Genomic DNA, 20,458 nt, shown 5'->3' with positions numbered 1-20,458 from the left:
AAAGTGGTCAGTAAGTCTAAGACAGATAACTCTCATTTCCAGAGATAAGTAGACCATACTTCGGAGTGGTGGTGTAAATGGAAAAGTAGCAGCTCTGGTGAGAATCCTCCATTGCAAGCCCTGTTATGCGCTGTATCACCTATTCCCAACAATTTGGTATAATTCACAAATTTGCTGAGAGTGTTTTCTGTCTCATTGCCCTGGTCATTAACAGAAGCATGAAAATTTCCAGCCCCCAAAATGACCTCTTAGGACCACTACTAGCAGTAAGTAACTCAACACTGACCAATTTTTGAGCCCCTATGAGTTGTCACTTGAGTCCCTCACTCCAGTCAATCGTTCACCAATCATGAAAGCCCACCTATCTACCTCTCTACAGTTTGACTAAAACAATACAGGTTTCCCCCTTTTTTTTTTTTTTTTAATTATAATTCTACTTAGATTTTCTGTGTTCAGGCAAGGTGGAGTATTTTTCTGGTGACTGCTCACCTGTGCTCTCGTAGCACTGAGTTGGCTCCCAGTTTCCCAGGCCATCGCACTGTGGGATGTAGGGATGAAATCCCAGCTCTGTTGCTTCTCCAGCAGAACCTTTCACAGCAAAGTGACTCCGCCAGTAGAAATGCAAGACTGTAAAAGATAAGTAAGAGAAAGATATTGGTGGCCAATGCTAGAAGAGATATTTTAAAAGTACGTGTTTACAAACACCTGATTGTTCCTTGTACTTTAGAAGGGAAAATAAACGCTGCAGATGTATATCTGACCTATGCATGGTGCCAAACATATAAGAAAATCTGAAATCAACTGAAATCAGATCTTGGGTTAGGTTAATTACACCAATAAGTAACACCTGCTGAGTTGCACCTATCTTTCAGGAAAGTTGAATTTCTTGTATAGCACCCTTGCACAGATCCTGGTCATTAATCCCTTTAATTAAAAGCTTTCATCTCCCTCTCACTTACCTGATCGTGCAGCCAGTTGGAGGGAATAGTCACTGCCCGATAACAACTTTTCAGAGACCATCACCTCTGGCTCATAGAGCTGAGCAGAACGTAGGAGGTCGCTGTCTGTGAGCTGTATTCCCTTTGCCATCAAGAAGCTCTCTCCAAAAGGGAAATGGGAAGTGTTTGATGCTCGGATGACTTGCTCTGCTTCCTCCATAAATTTCATGGCTTCCTGCTTAACACCTTCACATACACCAGGACCTAGAGAAGGCAGAGGAAAGCTGACACTTGGCCTGTCCTTTACATACATCTGCAGACTTGTACATGGCAGTTCAACATACAGAACCAACGCAATGAAAACTTTTCTGCTAGAATAACTGCTAATCTGCTTTATCCTCTCTATTTCCCATTTGCTCACAGAACAGGCTTCTCCAGTGCTCCTTACCCATTTGGGAGTTTGCAATTCATTGTCCTGCTTTTTCTTTTCAGCTAGAAAATTACGATGTGACACGAATGGTTTTAGAGACTACATTTATAATATAGTTCGTCTGCTGAAATAACCCCTAAAGAGGACCAAATAGCTTTAGTGGAGATGCTCCAGACAGGGGGCTTACCACCAAACTTCAGTGCTGGTCTTAGTGACTTGCAGGGGATCTCTCTTACTCTTGACTGAATAAGAAGAAACCGTAAAGAAAATTCCTCCTGTGTCATTTTAAGGTGTTCTTGAAAGTCATTTCCATCAGTTAGTGTAACTGAATTTTCCACAGAAGTCTTCACAGACCGCTTCTAGCTTTAAAGTGTCATTTGGTGTCTGGCTAAGTACCTTCTGAAAAAGCATTATATATCCATGCTCCAAATTATAAGTCTACACAGCCTTGACACAGAACTTTATTCTTCCATACTGCCAAAGCTGAGACACTACTTGTTTTCCAAACATGACTTTCCCTACCTCTGGTGGGCAGTAATAATGGCAATGTGGGATAATTAGTGGAGGTGACTTATTGAGACTAAAGGTATGCCCACATCTTCAGAGAAGGCACGGCACTGAGGAAAATTCCAGGGTGAGATGTAGTAGACATGCAAGGAATCTGTTCCATGATAGTCCCCTTGGTAACATAACCTACAGCCTTAGATATTGGCAACAGCAGGGTAGCTTGGTGCGCTGACTCCAAGAGAAATAGCACAGAGGGTGGAGCAGGGTGGAAACACCATGGCCAGTCTCTGTGATATCACTGCAGGGATGGGAACTTGATGGCACTGTGGAGCTGATAGACAGCATCACCGTTACCCTAAACCAGCCCTGAGCCCAACTGATAAGCTGCAGAGCCAGCCCTGAGCTGGCAGTTTTCCATTTTCTGTTGAAATCATGTCCTCTGGGTGAACTTTGCCCATTATAATCTCATAATAATGCCAAAATACACCTCCATCCCAAAGGCTGTCTGTCTGCAAGGTGTAACCACTCCTCACTGAGCATGTGCTCTGAATTTCTCTCAGCCTGTAAAGACTCTCACACCAGTCTTCAATCTACTAGACTGAAGGTGTATCATGCTATTTGTGCATCCGTGATTGTGGTAGTTCAATGTATTGAATGTGATTGGACTTGTAGTGCAAACTGGGCATCACTCAGAATCTAAGACCAGCTGCTCTATCCCCTCTGATATCTGAGGACAAGCTGGAATATGATGGGGTTTAGTTCCTGCCAAACTTATTTACCCTTTAACACAACAGGCAGTATTAATGATCTTTCCTCAAGCCATTATATGCTACCTCATTGCATTTAAAAGCACTTTTTTTCTTGTGCCAGCAATTCCACTACTTACATTTTGGAACCTGGTTCACTTCTGCCCTTGTTCCTTGCAGCTCTTCTCCTTTGCTATCAACACACCAACAATCACGAAGTTCAAAGTGGCTTAATGGAGCGCTGAAATCAGTGTAGGGTCCTGGATAATAGGTTAGCTGCTCATTCAGAAGCTGCCAGAATGTATATGGATCCAATAAAACATTCTCAGATTCGTAGGTTACATTTCCTTCCAGCACTTCACGTGGAAGATCAGCGAAGGAGGAATAGGTGGTGAAAGCTGGGAAGACATTCTGGTGCCCAGCTTCATACAAAGCTTTAATAAAACCTGAAAAGCCTTTGGAAGAGACATTTTTATATCCAGTTATGATGTTCAATAGATCAGCAGCAGGCAGAGGTTTGCCTTCATTGTTCTCTGTCATCCACCTTTCATACCACTCAAAGGCTTGCTCAGGAGGACCGGTGCACTGCACCTGCCTCCAGGCACCGTCAGCATCGCACTGGGGCATGTAAATGCTGGAGGGCTGAGACAGGGCACTTGGATCTGACAGCAGGACTTTCACAGTCTTTAGAAACTCCTGACTGGCTTTTACTTGGCAAGCACTGGGGCCTGGGGAAAAGAAAAACATGCACAGCACATCTTATGAATGCACTGAAGACATACAACACCCCTAACCTGAACATCGTTGCTATTATACTATCAACACTGTTTTTATTTCCCGTTGGACTTCACCAGAATTTTCAGTTTATGTTGTCCTCTCTTCCTACTCCGTAATGAATATTGCAGCTGGATATAAAAATACCATCCTACAAGATGTAGGAGTGAGTGAGTTTTCTTTTGGAAGCTTTTTCTGACACCTCCAAAGCCAAATCTCGTTTTGCCACCAAGCAGTTCTACAAACATAGCAAAACATAGGAGTTCACCTCCTTCTGCACACCACAGCATTATGAACCTGTTTGTTTTTGACTGCACTCCAGATGGGTTGCTAGGAATAAATTCCTTACCAATATAGGGCATTGTGATGAATTCTCCAGTACTTCTGCAAACTGCTGCTCAGAAGAGCTCCTTTCACTATGTACCAGTATTATCTGCTGGATACCCTGCTAAAATGAGAAGCAGGTTCTTCTCTTGGCCTGTTCCTACTGTTAATGTGTTGTTTTCAGTTCACAGAACCATAAAAGACAAATATCCCCAGCCTGTGTGCTTCCTTCCTCCTTTGTATAACATTAATAGAAGAGCAGAACAGGCATTCCATAGAACCATTGAATTATTTAGGTTGGAAAAGACCTCTAAGATCATCAAGTCCAACCTATAACCTAGCACTGCCAAGTCTACCACTGCACCATGTCTCTAAGTACATCCACAAGTCTTTTGAATACCTCCAGGGATGGTGACTCAACTAATTCCCCTGGGCAGCCTGTCCCAATACTCCACCACCCTTTCAGTGGAGAAATTTTTTCCTAATATCCAAACTAAACCTTCCCTGGTGCAACTTGAGGCCATTTGCTCTTGCCCTATCACTTGTTGCTTGGGAGAAGAGACCGACCCCTACCCCGCTACAACCTCCTTTGAGGTAGTTGTAGAGTGATAAGGCTCCCCTGAGCCTCCTTTTCTCTAGGCTAAATAATCCCAGTTCCTGCAAGATGCAATGCCAAATTGCATCTGACAAGTCATTTGTGACTCACAAGACCTTTATGAGAAACCTATGTCTTTTAATCCATCTTCTATGTTCAGTCTCCTGTGATGGCCTACCAAGTTGAGAATATATTCTTGGGCTAAAAGACTAAAAGAAGTCCACGGTGTAAGACGCTGAAGCTCTTCAGTTCTCAGGACAAGAATGAGCCAGTGACTGCCCAGGTTACTTGGTCCTGGAAGCAAAAGAGCTTTTTCAATTGGCAAGGGCACACAGATGCTCCAGGTCTCATGGGCACCAGGGATGTTATATACTCTATACTACACATTTAAGTAGAGACAGATGTCAATGACATACTCATTAACAAGGCAGGACCTCAGGGTCCTCAGTTGTGAGTGTACCTACCTCACATTCTGAAAGAAAGGGGACTGTTTTTAAGACTTAGGATACCAAGGTTTATGTACACTGTATTTCCCACTATTCCCCTGCAACTGTAGGGCTGACATTCTTATCTGTTAGGGGACAATATTGTTTGTATACACCATCCATATATTCCCAGAAATAACCAGATATGAAGAATTAAATCATGAAATTCCAACAAAATGAGGAAGCATCTTTATATTCCCAGTTCCTGGAACTTACATTGCATTGGTTTTCCAGTATTTCCTCTTATTCCTGGAATAGTCTTGCCATTCAAGTCAACACAGAAGCAATTTGTCCCATAACACTGGAGTGGCAGAAAGTCTCCATCCTTGGTACAAGAGGGAATAAAAAGATCTGATCCTGCAGGCAGGCTTTGTTTCAAGTTTTGCAGGTTTCTCCTTTGCTTCTCACAGTCAGTGGGACACCTTGGACGTTCACCTCGAACTCTTGAGCCTGGAACTTCATTACCTGAAGGGTCCAAACACCAGCACTCTCCTGCATAGCACTGAACTTCCTCATACCTCCCCTCTGTGGTGCATGTTGGAACAAACAGGTCCTTTGGCTCCTCACCACAGTCTTTGGATCCCAATGCTATTTTCACCACTTCACCTAAATCTTCAGCAATGCTTCCAGGGACAGAAATCACTTGTTGAAGAAAAGCAAAGAATGCTGGTAGTTCCAGGACAGAGGAAAGGAATTTCATCGTATTCTGATTGTCCTGCAGAGTTACCGTGCGGCCAAAGCTGCCTACAAGAGGTTGGTTCAAAATGGAGCTCCCCTTTGATACTTCCAGTGAAAATGCCTCAGCTGATTCCAGAAGGCCTTGGCCATTACCCTTCCCTGCCACATCTTCCTCTGGGAAAAATTGGCCAATGCTATATTTGCCACTAGTGCCAAGTGCCCCTGTGAAGTTAAACTGGATCATATTCTTCAAGAACTTTCCTCCAAAGAGATTTTCTTGGAAACGTTTTGGATTGGCAGTAAATTGCAATGCCACATGAGCCAGTTCCCTTGATGGGAATATTCCTCTGATGGCTTCACTAAGGATGGATTCTAGCCCAGGAATCTGGTTGGCATATGGGCTTTGCATGACTGGGGATGATAGTCCAGAGACCTGAAACAGCTCCTCGAAGAAGGGAGAGCAAGGTCTTGAGTAGCCAGCTATTTTCTCTGACTGCACATCTGGTGTGGAAAATAAATCAGGCTGACTGAAGTACCCAGCAGGGCCATAAAAGATCCTTGACAACGCTCGTCGTCTCTCAGAGATGCATATTTGTTCTTCACCTAAACAAAGATTAAAAAGTACAAACTTCAGAACCTCCAAAACCTGCTATTTTAAAGATATCCTTCAATCAGTCTCAGCAGAAACCACTGAGTGTATTTTAATTTGTCTCGTTCCCCAACTAAGCATCAGGCACACTGATAAGGAAACTTAAACTGTTGCTGAGTGTAACCTATAAACTTCTTGTTGCTGAGTGTAACAGTAAACTTCTCTATTCAAGACACAAACTGAATGGATACTTCCTCCAGTATGTCTGAACTTACTGCTCTGTGACCTTTTTGTAAATCTATTGTTTTTCAGTGCAAATCCTCATTCCTCTTCCTATGGTTGAAAGTATGAACTAAGTCTTTTTCAAACACATTAACTCTCTGGTAGGATGCCTGCTTCTAATAAAAAGCCCAGATGATCCAGGCGCAATATGTGAACACAAGAAAGGGAAATAGATTACAGAAGAAAAGAAATAGTCATTTTCACCAGTGCTCTCTAATGGAAAATTTATGGAGGCTTCCTACCCAGGCCACCCACATCCCGGGCCAAGCTATGCCATAGGTGTGCCTGTTTCCAGTCCAGTCTCTGTATGTTCATACAAAGACATCAGAAAATGAAAGACTTCATAGATATAAAGACTTAGATATAAAGACATAGATATAAATGACTTCTTCAAGGAGTGCTGAACACAATGACCTGGGTTCAACCTCCAGTTTGGGGATTGCCTAGCCTGCAGGCAACAGGAGGACATATGGAAGAATCACTCTGCATTTCCCATGTTTCTCACACTTTCTCCTCAAGCACCACTGTCATCCCTGCTGGGGACAGGATGGTGTATGAGTAGCTTTGGTCTATTCCAGCATGGCATCCAGTGGGCTGACCCCCATCTCCATCCATTCTACTTCCAGGCAATATGATAAAATAGTCATGAATCCTGCTAACAGTGAGGATAAAAGCCGGAAATCCTAAAAGCTTCTCAAATAGGTTAGCAAGTAATCTGAGGCTCTGTACTCAGCATCTTGCTCACTCCTCCTTTAGAGCCCTTTCCTGCTCCACATTTCCTGGCATGCACTCACGTCCCTCACAGTGGTTCCTTCGTGAAGGCATTTTCTGTAGGATGGGCCCCTTCTGTGTTTAGTGTTGGCTCTTGGTAACAGAGATGAAGAACATCGGTTTACACTAACTTATTGGTCCCTAGAGCACAATCCACAAGTATACAAATCCAAAACAAATGTAGGATCACAGACATTGAATGCTCTCCCCTCCTACTCATTGTTGAATCAAATCGAAGTAGAGTGAGAAGGAAAAAACAAATAAATCAAAAACCAGAAAAGCACTGCTGAGATGAATTTACTCTAGAATCTGAAAAGGAGCACATCCCCATCTGAACTGCCTGGTGCTCCAGGTCACATGAAAACCCAAGATACTCCCCACACCTACACCTCTGCCTCCTCCAGCATGAACATTGGTGTGGGTAAGAGCTGAAGAAATCAAACAGAAATAAAACAGAGCAGTAGAGTAGGAGACGCACATGGCACGTATCTGGCTGGCAACAGGCTCCAGCTATATCCTCATGGAATACCTTCTTGGGAGTTAGTCTGCAAAACCCGCACAGAAACTTTCCCTGCTTAAATTTCCTGAGTCCGCCAATAAAAGCTGCAAGTAGCCTTATGTTGCGCCTCCCAAAAAAATTCAGGAAGGCTCAGCGAAGCACACGCAAGGAGAAAACAACCAGTCCCAACACAGGGTGAGTCCTCCCAGAGGCTCCCTTGCAATATCCTTGGTGATCAGCCTTGGAAGCCATGCGAACGTTTTCATTTTACTGTAAGCTTGTCTGTGCCTGGGGCACGCTGAGTGACTTCGAACCATGACACCCCGGGTAGATTCCTCCTTTCTTTATCTGCATGGTACAACTGTGTCTTGTAGACAGAGAAATTAACTCCCCTGAAGGCAACTTTCATTAAGACCTCATGCCCCAGCCCTCCAGCGCAATCCTGAATATTTAGGTAGTGCGCTTTGGAGTCAAGGTTTTTAAACTTTCCTCCTCCCCTCTGGCCCTTTGACATTTCTGCTGTCATTTCCATTTGAGACACAGACTTGATGGTGTATTCTTAATGAAATCCCTCTCAGAGTGAAAACCCAGACACCACCTCTGAATTGTTTTCTACCAGATTTGACAATTTTCACGGTCAAGTATGCAATGGAAGAAATACAGGGGAAAAAAACGTTCAGGATAAGAGAGAGGACATCTTTGAAGCACAGCAGCATTTCACCAAAAGAAGGTGGTAAAACCCCAAAACTCCATCACCAGCTTCCTTACATTATCCCAGATATTGGGACTTAATGCTCAGCTCCTGGAGTCAAGAGACAAATTTCATGGGTGCAAAGGAAAGCCTCACCACATGAAAAACTAAAAGGCTAAAGACAGATTATAAAGGAAATTAAGATAATATAATATTTAATATTTTATTCAAACGTGGTTCTTAACCCCACGGAGGCTTTTGGATCCCAGGTTTTGAGCACCACAATCTGTCAAAGCCAAGAAGGGAACTGGTCCTTTAGGGTTTGTTTGTTTGCTTGTTTACCAAAGACAAAATTCCCACAGCAGATGAAGGGTTTGGAGAGGGAAGGTGAATGGACCTGGCTTGAACTGAAAATGTACGTGGATGTACAAGGCAGTGGTATTTGCTAGCATTTTTCCCTTTTACTTAACACGTACCGCAGGCTGGAGGCTGTCCTCGTCTTTTGGTGCCCTGGACCTCTCTCCCTTTGGTGTCCACACACCAGCACTGCCCTCCCTGCTGACACTGCACCGGTGTGTAGCCCCCATCAGGGTCACAGGATGGCACGTAGGCATGCTGGTAGCGCACGGCTGCATATCGCTCAACCTCACATTTTGAGGGGCCTGGAAAAAAAGAGGGGGGAAAAAAAAGTTTTAGAGCCATCTCCACTTGGTCCCATCATTTGCCTATTTTTGCCAAGCCTGAAGGAATAAAAGAAAAGGAAAAAAAAAAAAAAAAAACAGGTTAATTTCCTGAAACTTCAAATACCAGCCCAAGATGAGAATTCTCCACCCTCTTTCACCCAAGGGAAGTGGTCCAATGTTTTGTTTTTTGTTTTTTGTTTTTGTTTTTTTTTTTTCCTGTAAGTACTCATTTTTAAAAACTGAACAGAAAATAAACCTCAGACCATTTTTCAGCTGTAGTCATAGGTAGACTGAGTTTCTCACTCAGCGAGCTGTGCCAGCGGCTAGGTGAGTTCTGGTCCTTAATGCAAATGCAAAAGTGGTCAAAGAGACAAATGTGCTGCAGCGTTTCTGGTGAGAAGAGGTGTTGCTCCTGCAAAAGGCTCCACACCTGGCTGCAGAGATTTGGTCTGGGACCACCAATTACTTTTGTATCCTTCAAGGAGGAACAGAAGACCCCATTCCTGTCAAACTGGCCAGAATTGGTGAAGAATCTAAAACTCCACAATGCAAATCTTCTGAGCTATGATTTCTCCCATACTAGACTCAACCCTTGTGATAGAAGCTTTCCCTGTTTATATAATCCACAATCCCACAGCCTAAACTTTTCGCACCTTCCACAGCACTCCAGCTTCACTCAGCTGAGAGACGGAGGCAGCAAGAGCATCACATCAGAACAAACCCTTCATCCAGGGAATCTGACAGCTTTCCTGGCAGCACCTAGCGTGCAAGGCTTCAGGTGATGGGTAATTCACCAAAGTCACTGCCAGGGGCTAAGGAGCGTGTTCGTGTCTCCATCTTGTGGCTGTTACAGCTTCATCCCTGCTGGCAGCCACCGCCTCTAGCTACAGTCGGAGCCTGTTTCACAGCACTGTGCAGTGGGAGGGGAAAGATGCTTTCCAGACCCTCCAAAACGATCAGCTCTTCCCAGAAACAGAGAAACTGCGTGACCTGTGTGACTGGTATCTGCTTAATATCTCTGGTGACACAACTCCTCAGCAAGGGTCAGATACCAACGTCAGAGCCTGGATAGGAGGATGAAGAATCACAGCAGGGGATACAAACTCCCCTCATGCAAGGCAATTCTCTTGGTCTCTGGTGCAGGAGAAGGAAACACCTTACCTCCTGTTCTGCAGAGTTCATTGCCCATAGGCTGAGAAACACACCCCATTTGCCTGCCCTCACCAGGGAGGGAAGGGACCCAAGGGCAGATCCAGACATTCAGCCTTGCTGGCTCAGGCTCTACAACCTCTTGTACAGTCTCCTGGGGATGGAATGGGCTGTGGCCAATGTAAGATTCTTCTGATTTCTGACTACTATCGGAAATTAGGGAGCATTTTCTCAGGCTTTTAATATAATAAATCATCAGATCCATCTCCAGAATCTCAAAGCAAAAGACAGGGACAACTCACAGGCTTTCAACTTACGCAAACCTCAAGTGCATGGGAAAGCTTTCATCAGAGGATAGGTACACTCTGCTGCTAAAAATCTACAGTCCAGAGACTAAAAGTCAGCTGCAATGCAGGGACCTCGATTCTTGCACCGAAACTGTGATATTATATGACTTTAAGTACAGGAGACTATTAAAACAACTTTTCGCAATAGCAGCTGTCATAAAGATCTCAAATTATCATTCCATTTGCAGGGTGCTAATGTTACTGGGTGTTACTTACATCTGAACCGGCCGGAGGTAGCCAGCTGCACCCCCAGAAACCTCCTCTGCAGGATCCGATAAATGCTGGTCTCTGCAAACGTGCGGGCAGGCTCCAGTGCAGAGAAAATTGTGTCGTAAACTTCATCAAGCAGCAGCTCCAAGCCTGGGAAAGAGAGGCTTTTAGCACAGGGTCTGATTTTAAGACTGCAGTTGAATACCTATCTGGAAAAAGAAAGCTAGTCCTCTAAAGTGACCCAAGTGTGACCTTATACGGCATAACCCTAATGCCTTGCACCATAAACCCTGCTGCTGAGTGCCCAGTCATTGGCTTTGCACTTTGACATCCACCAAAATGAGCAGAAGGAGCATCCAGTAACCCGGCACTGGGCTGTGGTTGTGTTAGGTTCAGTTTGCAGTAGCGCCATTGATACTGTGCAATTATATCACTGCCTGGTGTTTCCAAAAACCAATTCCTAACCATTTTGGTTGCATAACAAGTAAATGAAAAGACATGCAGTAGTTCCTCTGAGTGCACAGATTTTTGGAGAATTTCTCATAGGAATTAACTACTGAAGTTCTCATCTACCATGTAAATTTTAAGCCATCATGCTCTGCATTTTTCCCAGGCTTTTTTTTTTTTTTTAATTTATTTATTGTTGGCTTTAGTTTTTAAGCAGCAATATCTGAGGATGAGGATCTGGAAGTGTTCTGCCTCCTCTTTCTTGGGGAAAAACAACAACAAAAAAGAACCAAAAAAAACAGTCTTTTTTTTCTTTTTTCTTTTTTCTTTTTTCTTTTTTTTCCCAAAATGTCCCAATGTCCCATCAACCATTAACATGCCTGAAAGGTAACCTTAGGCTACGACAGAAAAGGATGAACCACCTGAGCAAGAAGAAAACAGCTCAGCCTCTAGGTCCTTTATACTCCCCTGCATTTGCTGATTGGACCTTGAATAGGATTCAGCTTTCTAAGGTGGACAGAGGATGGACTTTCCAAAATCTTATTCCACCATTCCAAAAAGGACAGGGTTAGTTCCTGGGCAGTGCCTCCACTTGTCCCTCCTGGAGCACTGCTCCCCAGGGTGGGGTTCACCTTGTGTAAGCAAGTGTCATGAGAGAGCTCCAGCCTTTCCCATACTCTGGTCACATCGGCTGCTCTGTGCCCTTACATCTTGCAGAAATGAACCTGGAGTCCCAAAGGAAGCTGAACACTGACACTTCTTATCTGTCCTTTTCCCTGGGAATTCAAAGCTGCTGAAGTTGACATGTGAGGTGCAGGGAGGTACTCACCGGTGTCTGCTAGCTCTCTCCCCAGGCTGTCCGAGCAGTAGCAGTACCCAGAGACCTCCGGGAATGTCTCCCGCAAGGAGCTGAAGGTTTGGAAAGCTGCTGGGAGCCTGGAAGAAAAACAGCCTCCTGTGAAAGGCTCAGGGAAGGCCCATTGACAACAACAACAAAGCATTTGAGCTTCCCTCTCAGATTTGTATGGCAAGGATGTTCTGCCCAGCACAAAGCCATTGTGCAGTCCTTTGGCCTGCTAGAGTCAGCCAGACTCTGCCATGACCCAAATCAGCTATTCCATAGGCTAACAGGTCTCACGAGTTCCTTTAAACTAAATACAGGACAATAATATCTCCCTTCAGACGGTTTTCGGATTCTTCCTATGCACATACCCAGTCTCTAACATTCATTCTAACATTCATTCTAACATTCATTTTCAGTTCTGTTCCTGCCCTCGAAAGCCTGCCAAAGAGTGTAAAATAGAGGCATGTTGGCCTAATGTTATTACAACAGCCGTTCATTAACTCCTTCCACAAATCTGCACAGGATGGCAGAGTGCCTAAGCAAACAGGTTGCTTCCTCTTCCCTCCACGTTATGTATGCTTTTTGCACTGAATTAAGCACAAAAGCTGATAGAAACCTCACTAATCTTTTTCGTTCAGAGAGCACAGCTCAACGGATTAAAGAGAAAAGGTTTTTAAACACATTACAACCAAGATTGACTTCTACTTCTGGAGATCAAAGAGCTGCTAGTTCCCAGTGTAATATTCTAGGGAGTGACAACAGCCAGATTCCAACAAAGCAATCATTTAGGAAGGAAACTTACTAATGTCAGACTTGGAAAAAAATATATAATAAATGTGATCTTAACTGACAGACATTCTAGGGCTTCTGCAAACAAATAGATTTTGTTTTCTTGATTCAAGCAGTATGGTTAGTGGGACATGTTCATTAACCATGTTGCAAAAAACATGTATTATTTTATAGAGACATACCCTTCCCCTGATATACGATAAAGGCTTGATGTCCCGGCCACATGTGGCTTATTTGGAAATATCTAGTAGAAGGGAAGTGCCATCTCCTGCCAGCAGAGCTGGGGAGGTTGCTGCTTCCTCAGAACCTGGAAGCACACCCTAGGGTGGCTCAGGGACACACGCAGCGATAGCAAGCCCTGGCAAAGGAAAGGACTGGCACCCTCTGGGGTTGTCCCAGCAGCACTCCTGTCCCACAGCCTGCACATCACTGTGTAGTGCTGCTCCTCTTTGGCACTTTCCCACATTTCAAATTAAAAGCCTACTGACTCCCTCCACTTTGGATGGCCAAAGTCTGCTCCACTGCTGACACTGGTGTGCTAAAAGCAATCAAAATGTCATACTTGAGAACATAAAGGGACTCGTGTCAGCATTAAAACAATTCAATTTAAGTTATAAACAACTAAATACCATCTTCCTATGGACCTCTGTGGATATAAATGGCTTAGTGGATTTCAAGAGCTTTCTGGTACCCCTGAAGTATGCACTGGTCATTGCTCAGTTAGGGATGTGATCTTGTCTCTTAGCAGAGCAGTGCCCCTACAGACTCAAAGGCAGCCTCCTACACCACCCATGTCCTTGAAGCTCATCCCCTCAGCATCTCGACATCCAGCTTAGTGACACAAGCTGCTATGCAAAATAAATAAATAAACAAAATAAAATAAAAATCTGCATGCTTCTTTCTTTTATCCTCAATGTTAAGATGCCATATGCATAATTATACCACTTCTGTATGAGACAGATGTGCAGTCATATCCTGCCATCCTGGTTACTTTTGTTCTAAGTAGAGTATAGCTAAATAAAGTGCAAAAGGATATAAATTAGGCCCACACAAACAAGACGATAGAACTTCATCCATCATGTTTGGAAAACTCACACCCCACTGCTCCTTTTCTTTTTCTAAGACTCCTTATAATCACAGCCCTAGAGGTGAGAAGTCATAACTCAGAAGACCTCATCTATCAGGCCCAGTCCAAAAAGAAGTGAAGCAGGATGAAGCAGGGATGACTGCTTAAGTTGTGGATAAATTCATTGTGTATCCATGTGTTTCAAGAAGAGTGCTTGCACTTAAAAAATGAAGTAGATAAATGCATGGTTGCTGACCTTTTCCTCCAACTGTGTATCTGCTCTTGGCTTCCAGCACAGATAACTCATTACTGATCTTCAAAAGCAGGTTTGCAAATAACCCTGTGTTCTGTATGTGCAGCTGAAGTCACAGCTGCCTTTCTTTCTCACTGACTACTCAAAAGTGGAGGGAGAATATCAAAACATGTTTTTTACACTACCAAAAAACCAACACATGGGACATAAAACTATTTGAGAGTGTCCAAAGGAGGGCTACAAAGATGGTGAAGGGTCTGGAGGGAAGACGTATGAGGAGCAGCTGGGGTCCCTTGGTTTGTCTGGCCTAGAGCAGAGCAGGCCGAGGGGAGGCCTCATGGCGGCCTGCAGCTCCCTCACGAGGGGAGCGGAGGGGCAGGCACTGAGCTCTGCTCTCTGGGGACAGCGACAGGACCCGAGGGAACGGCATGGAGCTGGGACAGGGGAGGGTCAGGATGGGGGTTAGGGAAAGGTTCTGCACCCAGAGGTGGTTGGGCACTGGGACAGGCTCCCCAGGGATGTGGTCACAGCTCTGAGCCTCCTGGAGTTCAAGAAGAATTTGGACAATGACCTCAGACACAGGGTCTGATTTTTGGGTGGTCCTGTGTGGAGCCAGGAGTTGGACTCAATGATCCTTGTGGGTCCCTTCCAACTCAGGATATTTTTTGGTTCTAATCTAACACATAATAGAGCAAAACCTCCAGTGAGCTAACCAAGGTCTTTAGTTTGATGAGTATTATAGCAAGAAAGTTAAAAATCTCCCTGATTTTTGAGCTCTGGATCACTCCTCCACTGTCTGCTACAGGGCTTTCTATATGGCTGCCTATCCAAGCAGGACCTGGGCACAGTCTGTATAAAAGAACAAACAGCAGTCCAGTCAAGTATTACGGTAAGGCAGGAAATTTGGGCCTGCTTTCTTTCAAAAAGTCTTTGCCCTGGTAATGTCTTAGGCTTAGGTTTATTATTATTATTGTTATTATATTTTCTCCTTTTTTTTTTTAACATACTAATTTATTCTGGAATTGTTGTAAAGGTGTGGGGAAATGATATGGGAAGGGAGTTAAGTGACACATTTAGATTTCAAAAAACAGTCCACAGAGCCAAAGAATGTTTTCCCAATGGTCAGAACATGAACCCAAACCTTTTAAAACGAGGGTTTAATCCCTATTTTGCCACAGTCCTTCACTGTGGAACTCATCACTTAGACTCTGCATTCTGGCATCATGCTTATAGGAAAAAATAATGATAATCCAGGCAGGAATACTGTAAAAAATAAATATATTAATGACCTAAGATACTCAAATCATATGGTTATGGATTAAGCCTATGCCATAATTAGAAAGGTAGACAGCTGGGAGTGAAATGGTCCTGCTGTGATTAATTACATGACATAGACACAAGAAAAGGCCAGTCTTGCAGACCTTTTCCAGACAAACCTCTCAGTGGGAGGGGAAAAAATGTTAATTTAAAGCATTGCTTTCTTCTCTGTAATTTTTTCTTTTAGAATTTCCACACTCCACAGGCGAACAAACAAAATAGCCAGACTATTTTGCTCTTGCCAAAATAACCTCTCCCGAAGCTCTGACAAATCTGTACCGTGCATCTGGGCCTGCCTTTCAGTTTTGCTTAAATTAAAGAAGAAAACCCTCAAAATAGCAAAATTGACGCTTACACTAAAATGCCTTTGCTGCTATAGAGCCAAGTCAGAACGAGACATTATATTTACTCCACTGCCCTCCTCTGGAGAAATGTGCTGACTGAGATGCCAAGACAAATGCACTTCTCAAGACACTAACTCTTCCCTCTGCGGTTCTCCTTTCCCAGCCCTTATTTCTCCATGTGAGCATTAATTCCTGATTCCTCCAAAGGACAATGGCTTCCTGTTCCCACTGACAAGCATTTGATCCAGCATTTTGAAATCTTCCCCAGCCTACTCCAACCCATCAGAAGCTGGCCTGTACATCACATCCCTGTTCATCACTTGCTGGCTCCCCTGTGCAAGCAAATCTGACACTGTGTAGGTGAAAAATAGTTTTCTCACTGTCACATAGAACTTTTTCTTCCTGTTGCCACTTGTCTCTCTGTCCTTCTGTTCTCATATTCCAAATGGAATCATCTTTCTTACCTCATATATACATCTGAATTTCTCTTCCTTCTGCATTTACCTGCTGCTTGGTGTCTCTTTGAAAGGTTTCCCTTTCTACTTTTCCAAATACAGATCCAAATACTGAGCAAAGGCACACTGATTAGAGTGCAGGGATTTTATAGAAGAGCAAATTTAATTCAGGGAAAAAAAAAAGTTTTCTTTTTTTTTTTTTTACTTGGTCCATTGATTAGAAGAAAACAATATCATATCATATAGGGTCACAGAAAAAGAACTTCATGTGGAAAAAAAAATGCAGTAAGATCCTGACTTGAAGCAATGTGCAACACTGTCTCCCAGTTTCAGAAGCCTACATCTTACCTGTTATAATGGTGAACGAGATCAAAAAACATCATGTCTGTAGTGTTGACAAACTTGCACTGGACAGGCAGAAACTCTCCATCTGCCGAGCACTGAGGTGGGCTCTTCTCCCCAACCCCATGCAGAATGCGACGGTCTCGGATCTCACAGGTCCCCGGACCTAACAAAAAAAGAAGTTATATTTATTAGTGCTTAACTTCCCTCAAACCAGGACATGCCTTGAAAGAGGCTTAGATTCATTATGTTGAACACGCAAAACTAGGTGCCTCATATTGTCTTTATAACCAAAGGAAATAGCCACTTAATTTAAATTTCTCAGTTAAGCAATTATACTTCTATAGGATAAGTGTAGGCTACAGTGTCCAAGTTCATGATCTACCACCTTTCATTCATACCAAACTTTCTGTCCACACAAAACTTACCATTTTCTTGAATCTTACTTACACTCTGTTGGCTTTCCTCTCTGCCTGGTGCCATAGATCTCCATTCCTTCCGAATCTACACACCAGCACTGCCCCAGCTCTGTGTCGCACTGCACCACGTCAAATGCCCCTGAATCCGTGCACTGAGGGATGTAGGAGATACTACCGCTGTTGATGTAGCGACTCACCAAGATCCTCTGCTTTTGCAGCTGGCAGAAGGATAAGCCTGTAGTACCAGAGCAGGCAGCGTTAGAGGAAAGTACTTTTGGGGCACTGAATCATTTATTTTTTTAAGACAACAGCTGAGTTTTCTCAGAGGGGGAAGTTCTGATTCTGCCACCCAGGTGGCATCACGACATTGATGGATTTGAGGTCATAAAAACTGGTATATAGAAACCCTCCACCGCTGGGGTTGAAGATCTCCAACTTAAGGATGAATACAATCAGTTTAGCTTACATTCATGATTTACATTATTGTGACCTTCATGAATACAGACCATTCAACGTATCCCGTTTCCATGATCAGCTTCAAAGACACTCCAGATATTCAGCTAGAAAGACCCAGTAACAACAAAATAGAGTCCATCTAATCCTGGGGTCAACATGTTCTTGATTTCAGCATTTCAAGTGAAGATTTAAGTGGCTTTTTGTCCACTCTGAACAACAGTGGAAATATTTGACTTACAAGATATGGGATATCCATCCTGTTTGCTGCCAGGTACCTCAACGCCATTCTCATCCACACACCAACAGGAGAGACCATTCCTACTGCACTGAACTGTCCTGAAGGAGAACATGAGGAACACATTTTACTCTGTTAGCTCCAGAATCCTCAGTCAGTATGGGACATAAACCATAGCAAGCAGGTTCAAGTATTTTATTACTGCAAATAATGGAACCATAAAGGGCTTTGTTTAGGGTGGCTCTAAATCATTTGGGTCTGCCTGATGAGGAATCTTAATTCTAGTAAATCTCTGGAGTCTTCAGGAGTTGCCAATAACTGACTTGAAGTCATTCAGGAGGCAAGTAAGTTGCACAGAATCCTGATACTTGGTATCTGAGATTTAGCTTATGTTTTGAGATCTTTTCTAACTCAAATCTAGCATGATCTAGGTCCCCCATCCAAGGCAACAACAGCAAGATATTAGTGAGCGTTACAATTTGTGCTTCCCCTCAGCTTTAACTTATTAGCTTCTTTCATCTTCAAGCAATGTGCTGTTTTCTAAACCACTGCTGTCCATGTGTTATTTAGTTCCTTTACTGTGTTTAGGAGGAAACTCAACTGTGCTACTTAAAGCAGTGCGAATAACTTCTCCAAGTCAGCTTGGCTCAGCTATGTCAGCTGGCACACTGATCCCAGGTCTCATGCCCATGAGTGTGCATAGGAAGATAGCACTTGCATTACACAGCAACCTCTATCAAGTATTTAATATGCAAACGACGCCACCACAATTATCCTATTAGTCTTAGATTAAATTGTAAACACAGAGATTAATTCCAGTAACAGGGAAGTAAGTTGTGGATGCCCCATCCCTGGAGGTGTTCAAGGCCAGGCTGGATGGGGCTTTTGGCAACCCGTTCTGGTGGGAGGTGTCCCTGCCCATGGCAGGGGGTTGGAATTAGATGGTCTTTAAGGTCCCTGCCAACCCAAACAATTCTGAGATTCTATGAATTCACTCAGGAGAGGCTGAATCTGCAATATAGTTCAATGACGTCCATTCAGTCCAGTCCCCTATGCCACTCATCCTCCAGTGTATTGATAGGGAGGCTCTTCAAAACTGAAGCTAAACATTTAAATAGCAGTGAAAACTCACAGAGTAAAACAGCCGAATCAGAGCAGGGATGACTTACCTGAACTGGCCATCTTCTGAGCACTGAGGTACATAGGTGTCGCCTCCTGCAAAAGCCTTTTCCCTCTGAAGCTCACATGGACGCAATGGCTGGGAATCTGTCTGGTACTCTGAAAGCATCAAGAAGGTAAACGCTAAGTGCAGTTTCACTGTGAGCCTGTTTTTAACAAAACCCCATTAAGTGCCGGTGCTGTGCAGTGAAAGCCCCAGGTTCATGAGCTCTCCCTGCATTTCTACACGGGACAGCACCAAACAAACTAGCTGGGCTGCCAGATGCAGGATAAGCATGTGACGGAGGTCTTTCCCAGGCCTGTATTTAATTAATATCAGCTCTGTCCTGTACTAATACAGCATAATTTTCTGGTACCTGTGTAGTTTTCTTAGAGTTAGCTGTGTTTACCTCCACAAAACAGTGTTTTGCCATAACCACAACTATTTCTCATAGGGAGGGACATCACTGTTAATGCTTCTGTGAAAAAATAAAGCTAAATAATTACTATTCTATCAAAAGGAAAGGTATTTCTTCTTAATCTCATGAAAGACTTCTTAATCTCATGAATTCTCTGAAGGAATCAATGCCTAGCAGGTAGTGTCAGACTAGGAGTCTTAATTTACTTCTTAATTTTTTACCAGTACAAGTGGTTAGGTACTGAAGCCACCAAGCAAGAGAACAGTTTACTCTTCAATTCTTAATGCATTCAAAACCAATTTTTTAAGGAGTTTTAGGAGAACAATGAAATTCAGTAGGTTCATTTTTTTTTTTTTACAGAACAGATTAGTTGATCTGACAGTTTCCCTGTCCTCAGAATCTGAGGAATATCATGCTTTTCATTCTGTTGAACAGTTATAAAATAAATAAATAAATAAAATACGATGAACAAAGCCGTAAATGCAGATTTAGACCACAGATTCACTAAGTGCAATATTTGATCTGAGTGCAACCACATGTATAGCAGTGTAAATACTTCATACGTATTCTGAATAACTTCAGCCTCTGATTTGCAGCTCTGGGACTTGAGCCAGAGGTGTTTTCTGTACACTTCAGAACTCTCGGTCATTTTTGCTGTGAGTTTTTACTGTGTCCCCTTAAGCCCATGTAAAAAATGCCATGAGACTCTAAAGGGATTTTAGGTTAGCTCACCTATAGATATCTATATGCAGACAAACCTCACACCACTTCATCTCAAACATGACTCAGGCAGTTGCTGTAGGGTGTGTGGAGATCCCTTTGTACAGTGCCAGAGACAGCCTACTGAGGCACCTGAGTTAAAATGTTAGTGGGTGACTCAAACTGCTTATCATGCAGGACTAGCAAACTTGGGTTCTTTAAACAGACCAGAGTTGGCGACAGCATTCGTACTATCCAATATCTTAAACTGAGGATCCAGCCTAAATTAGATGATGCGACACATGAGTAGAAAATATAATCTGATGACCCTTGCTTTGCTGCAGCAGCACCTTTTCCTATCCAAGCTTCTCTACTCCAGCCTGTTCTTCCAGAAAACTTTGTTTTTCCACCCAAAGTGCAGGTGTACTTGAACTCAGACTACCCTAATCACAGTTAAATCCTCACAGCTCAGGATTTAACCTGGAGCCCAAACTCAGTCTGCACAGCACACAATAAT

General features: G+C 43.4%; 1 protein-coding gene across 2 annotated transcripts in view; it reads right to left on the bottom strand.

Moving 5' to 3' along the window:
* Positions 1–20,458, bottom strand: part of TG (thyroglobulin) — a 167,409-nt gene that overhangs the window by 137,865 nt on the left and 9,086 nt on the right. The window contains exons 2-12 of one of the 2 annotated variants that reach the window (XM_080582061.1): positions 18,835–18,943; positions 17,669–17,766; positions 17,006–17,209; positions 16,562–16,721; positions 11,975–12,081; positions 10,705–10,848; positions 8,786–8,971; positions 5,016–6,080; positions 2,762–3,349; positions 960–1,202; positions 490–627 (exon numbers count right to left, since the gene is read on the bottom strand). In XM_080582061.1, coding sequence (XP_080438187.1) covers positions 490–627; positions 960–1,202; positions 2,762–3,349; positions 5,016–6,080; positions 8,786–8,971; positions 10,705–10,848; positions 11,975–12,081; positions 16,562–16,721; positions 17,006–17,209; positions 17,669–17,766; positions 18,835–18,943 — 3,042 coding nt within the window. Of the gene's footprint in view, positions 1–489; positions 628–959; positions 1,203–2,761; positions 3,350–5,015; positions 6,081–8,785; positions 8,972–10,704; positions 10,849–11,974; positions 12,082–16,561; positions 16,722–17,005; positions 17,210–17,668; positions 17,767–18,834; positions 19,117–20,458 lie in introns of those variants that run through there. The other variant, XM_080582060.1, reaches the window with a different exon arrangement.

The sequence above is a fragment of the Anser brachyrhynchus genome (assembly GCF_964034855.1).
Source record: "Anser brachyrhynchus genome assembly, chromosome: 2".
Lineage (NCBI taxonomy): Eukaryota > Metazoa > Chordata > Aves > Anseriformes > Anatidae > Anser > Anser brachyrhynchus.
The sequence above is the reverse complement of the archived record's forward strand: the minus strand, read 5'-3'. Positions and strand labels throughout refer to the sequence as shown.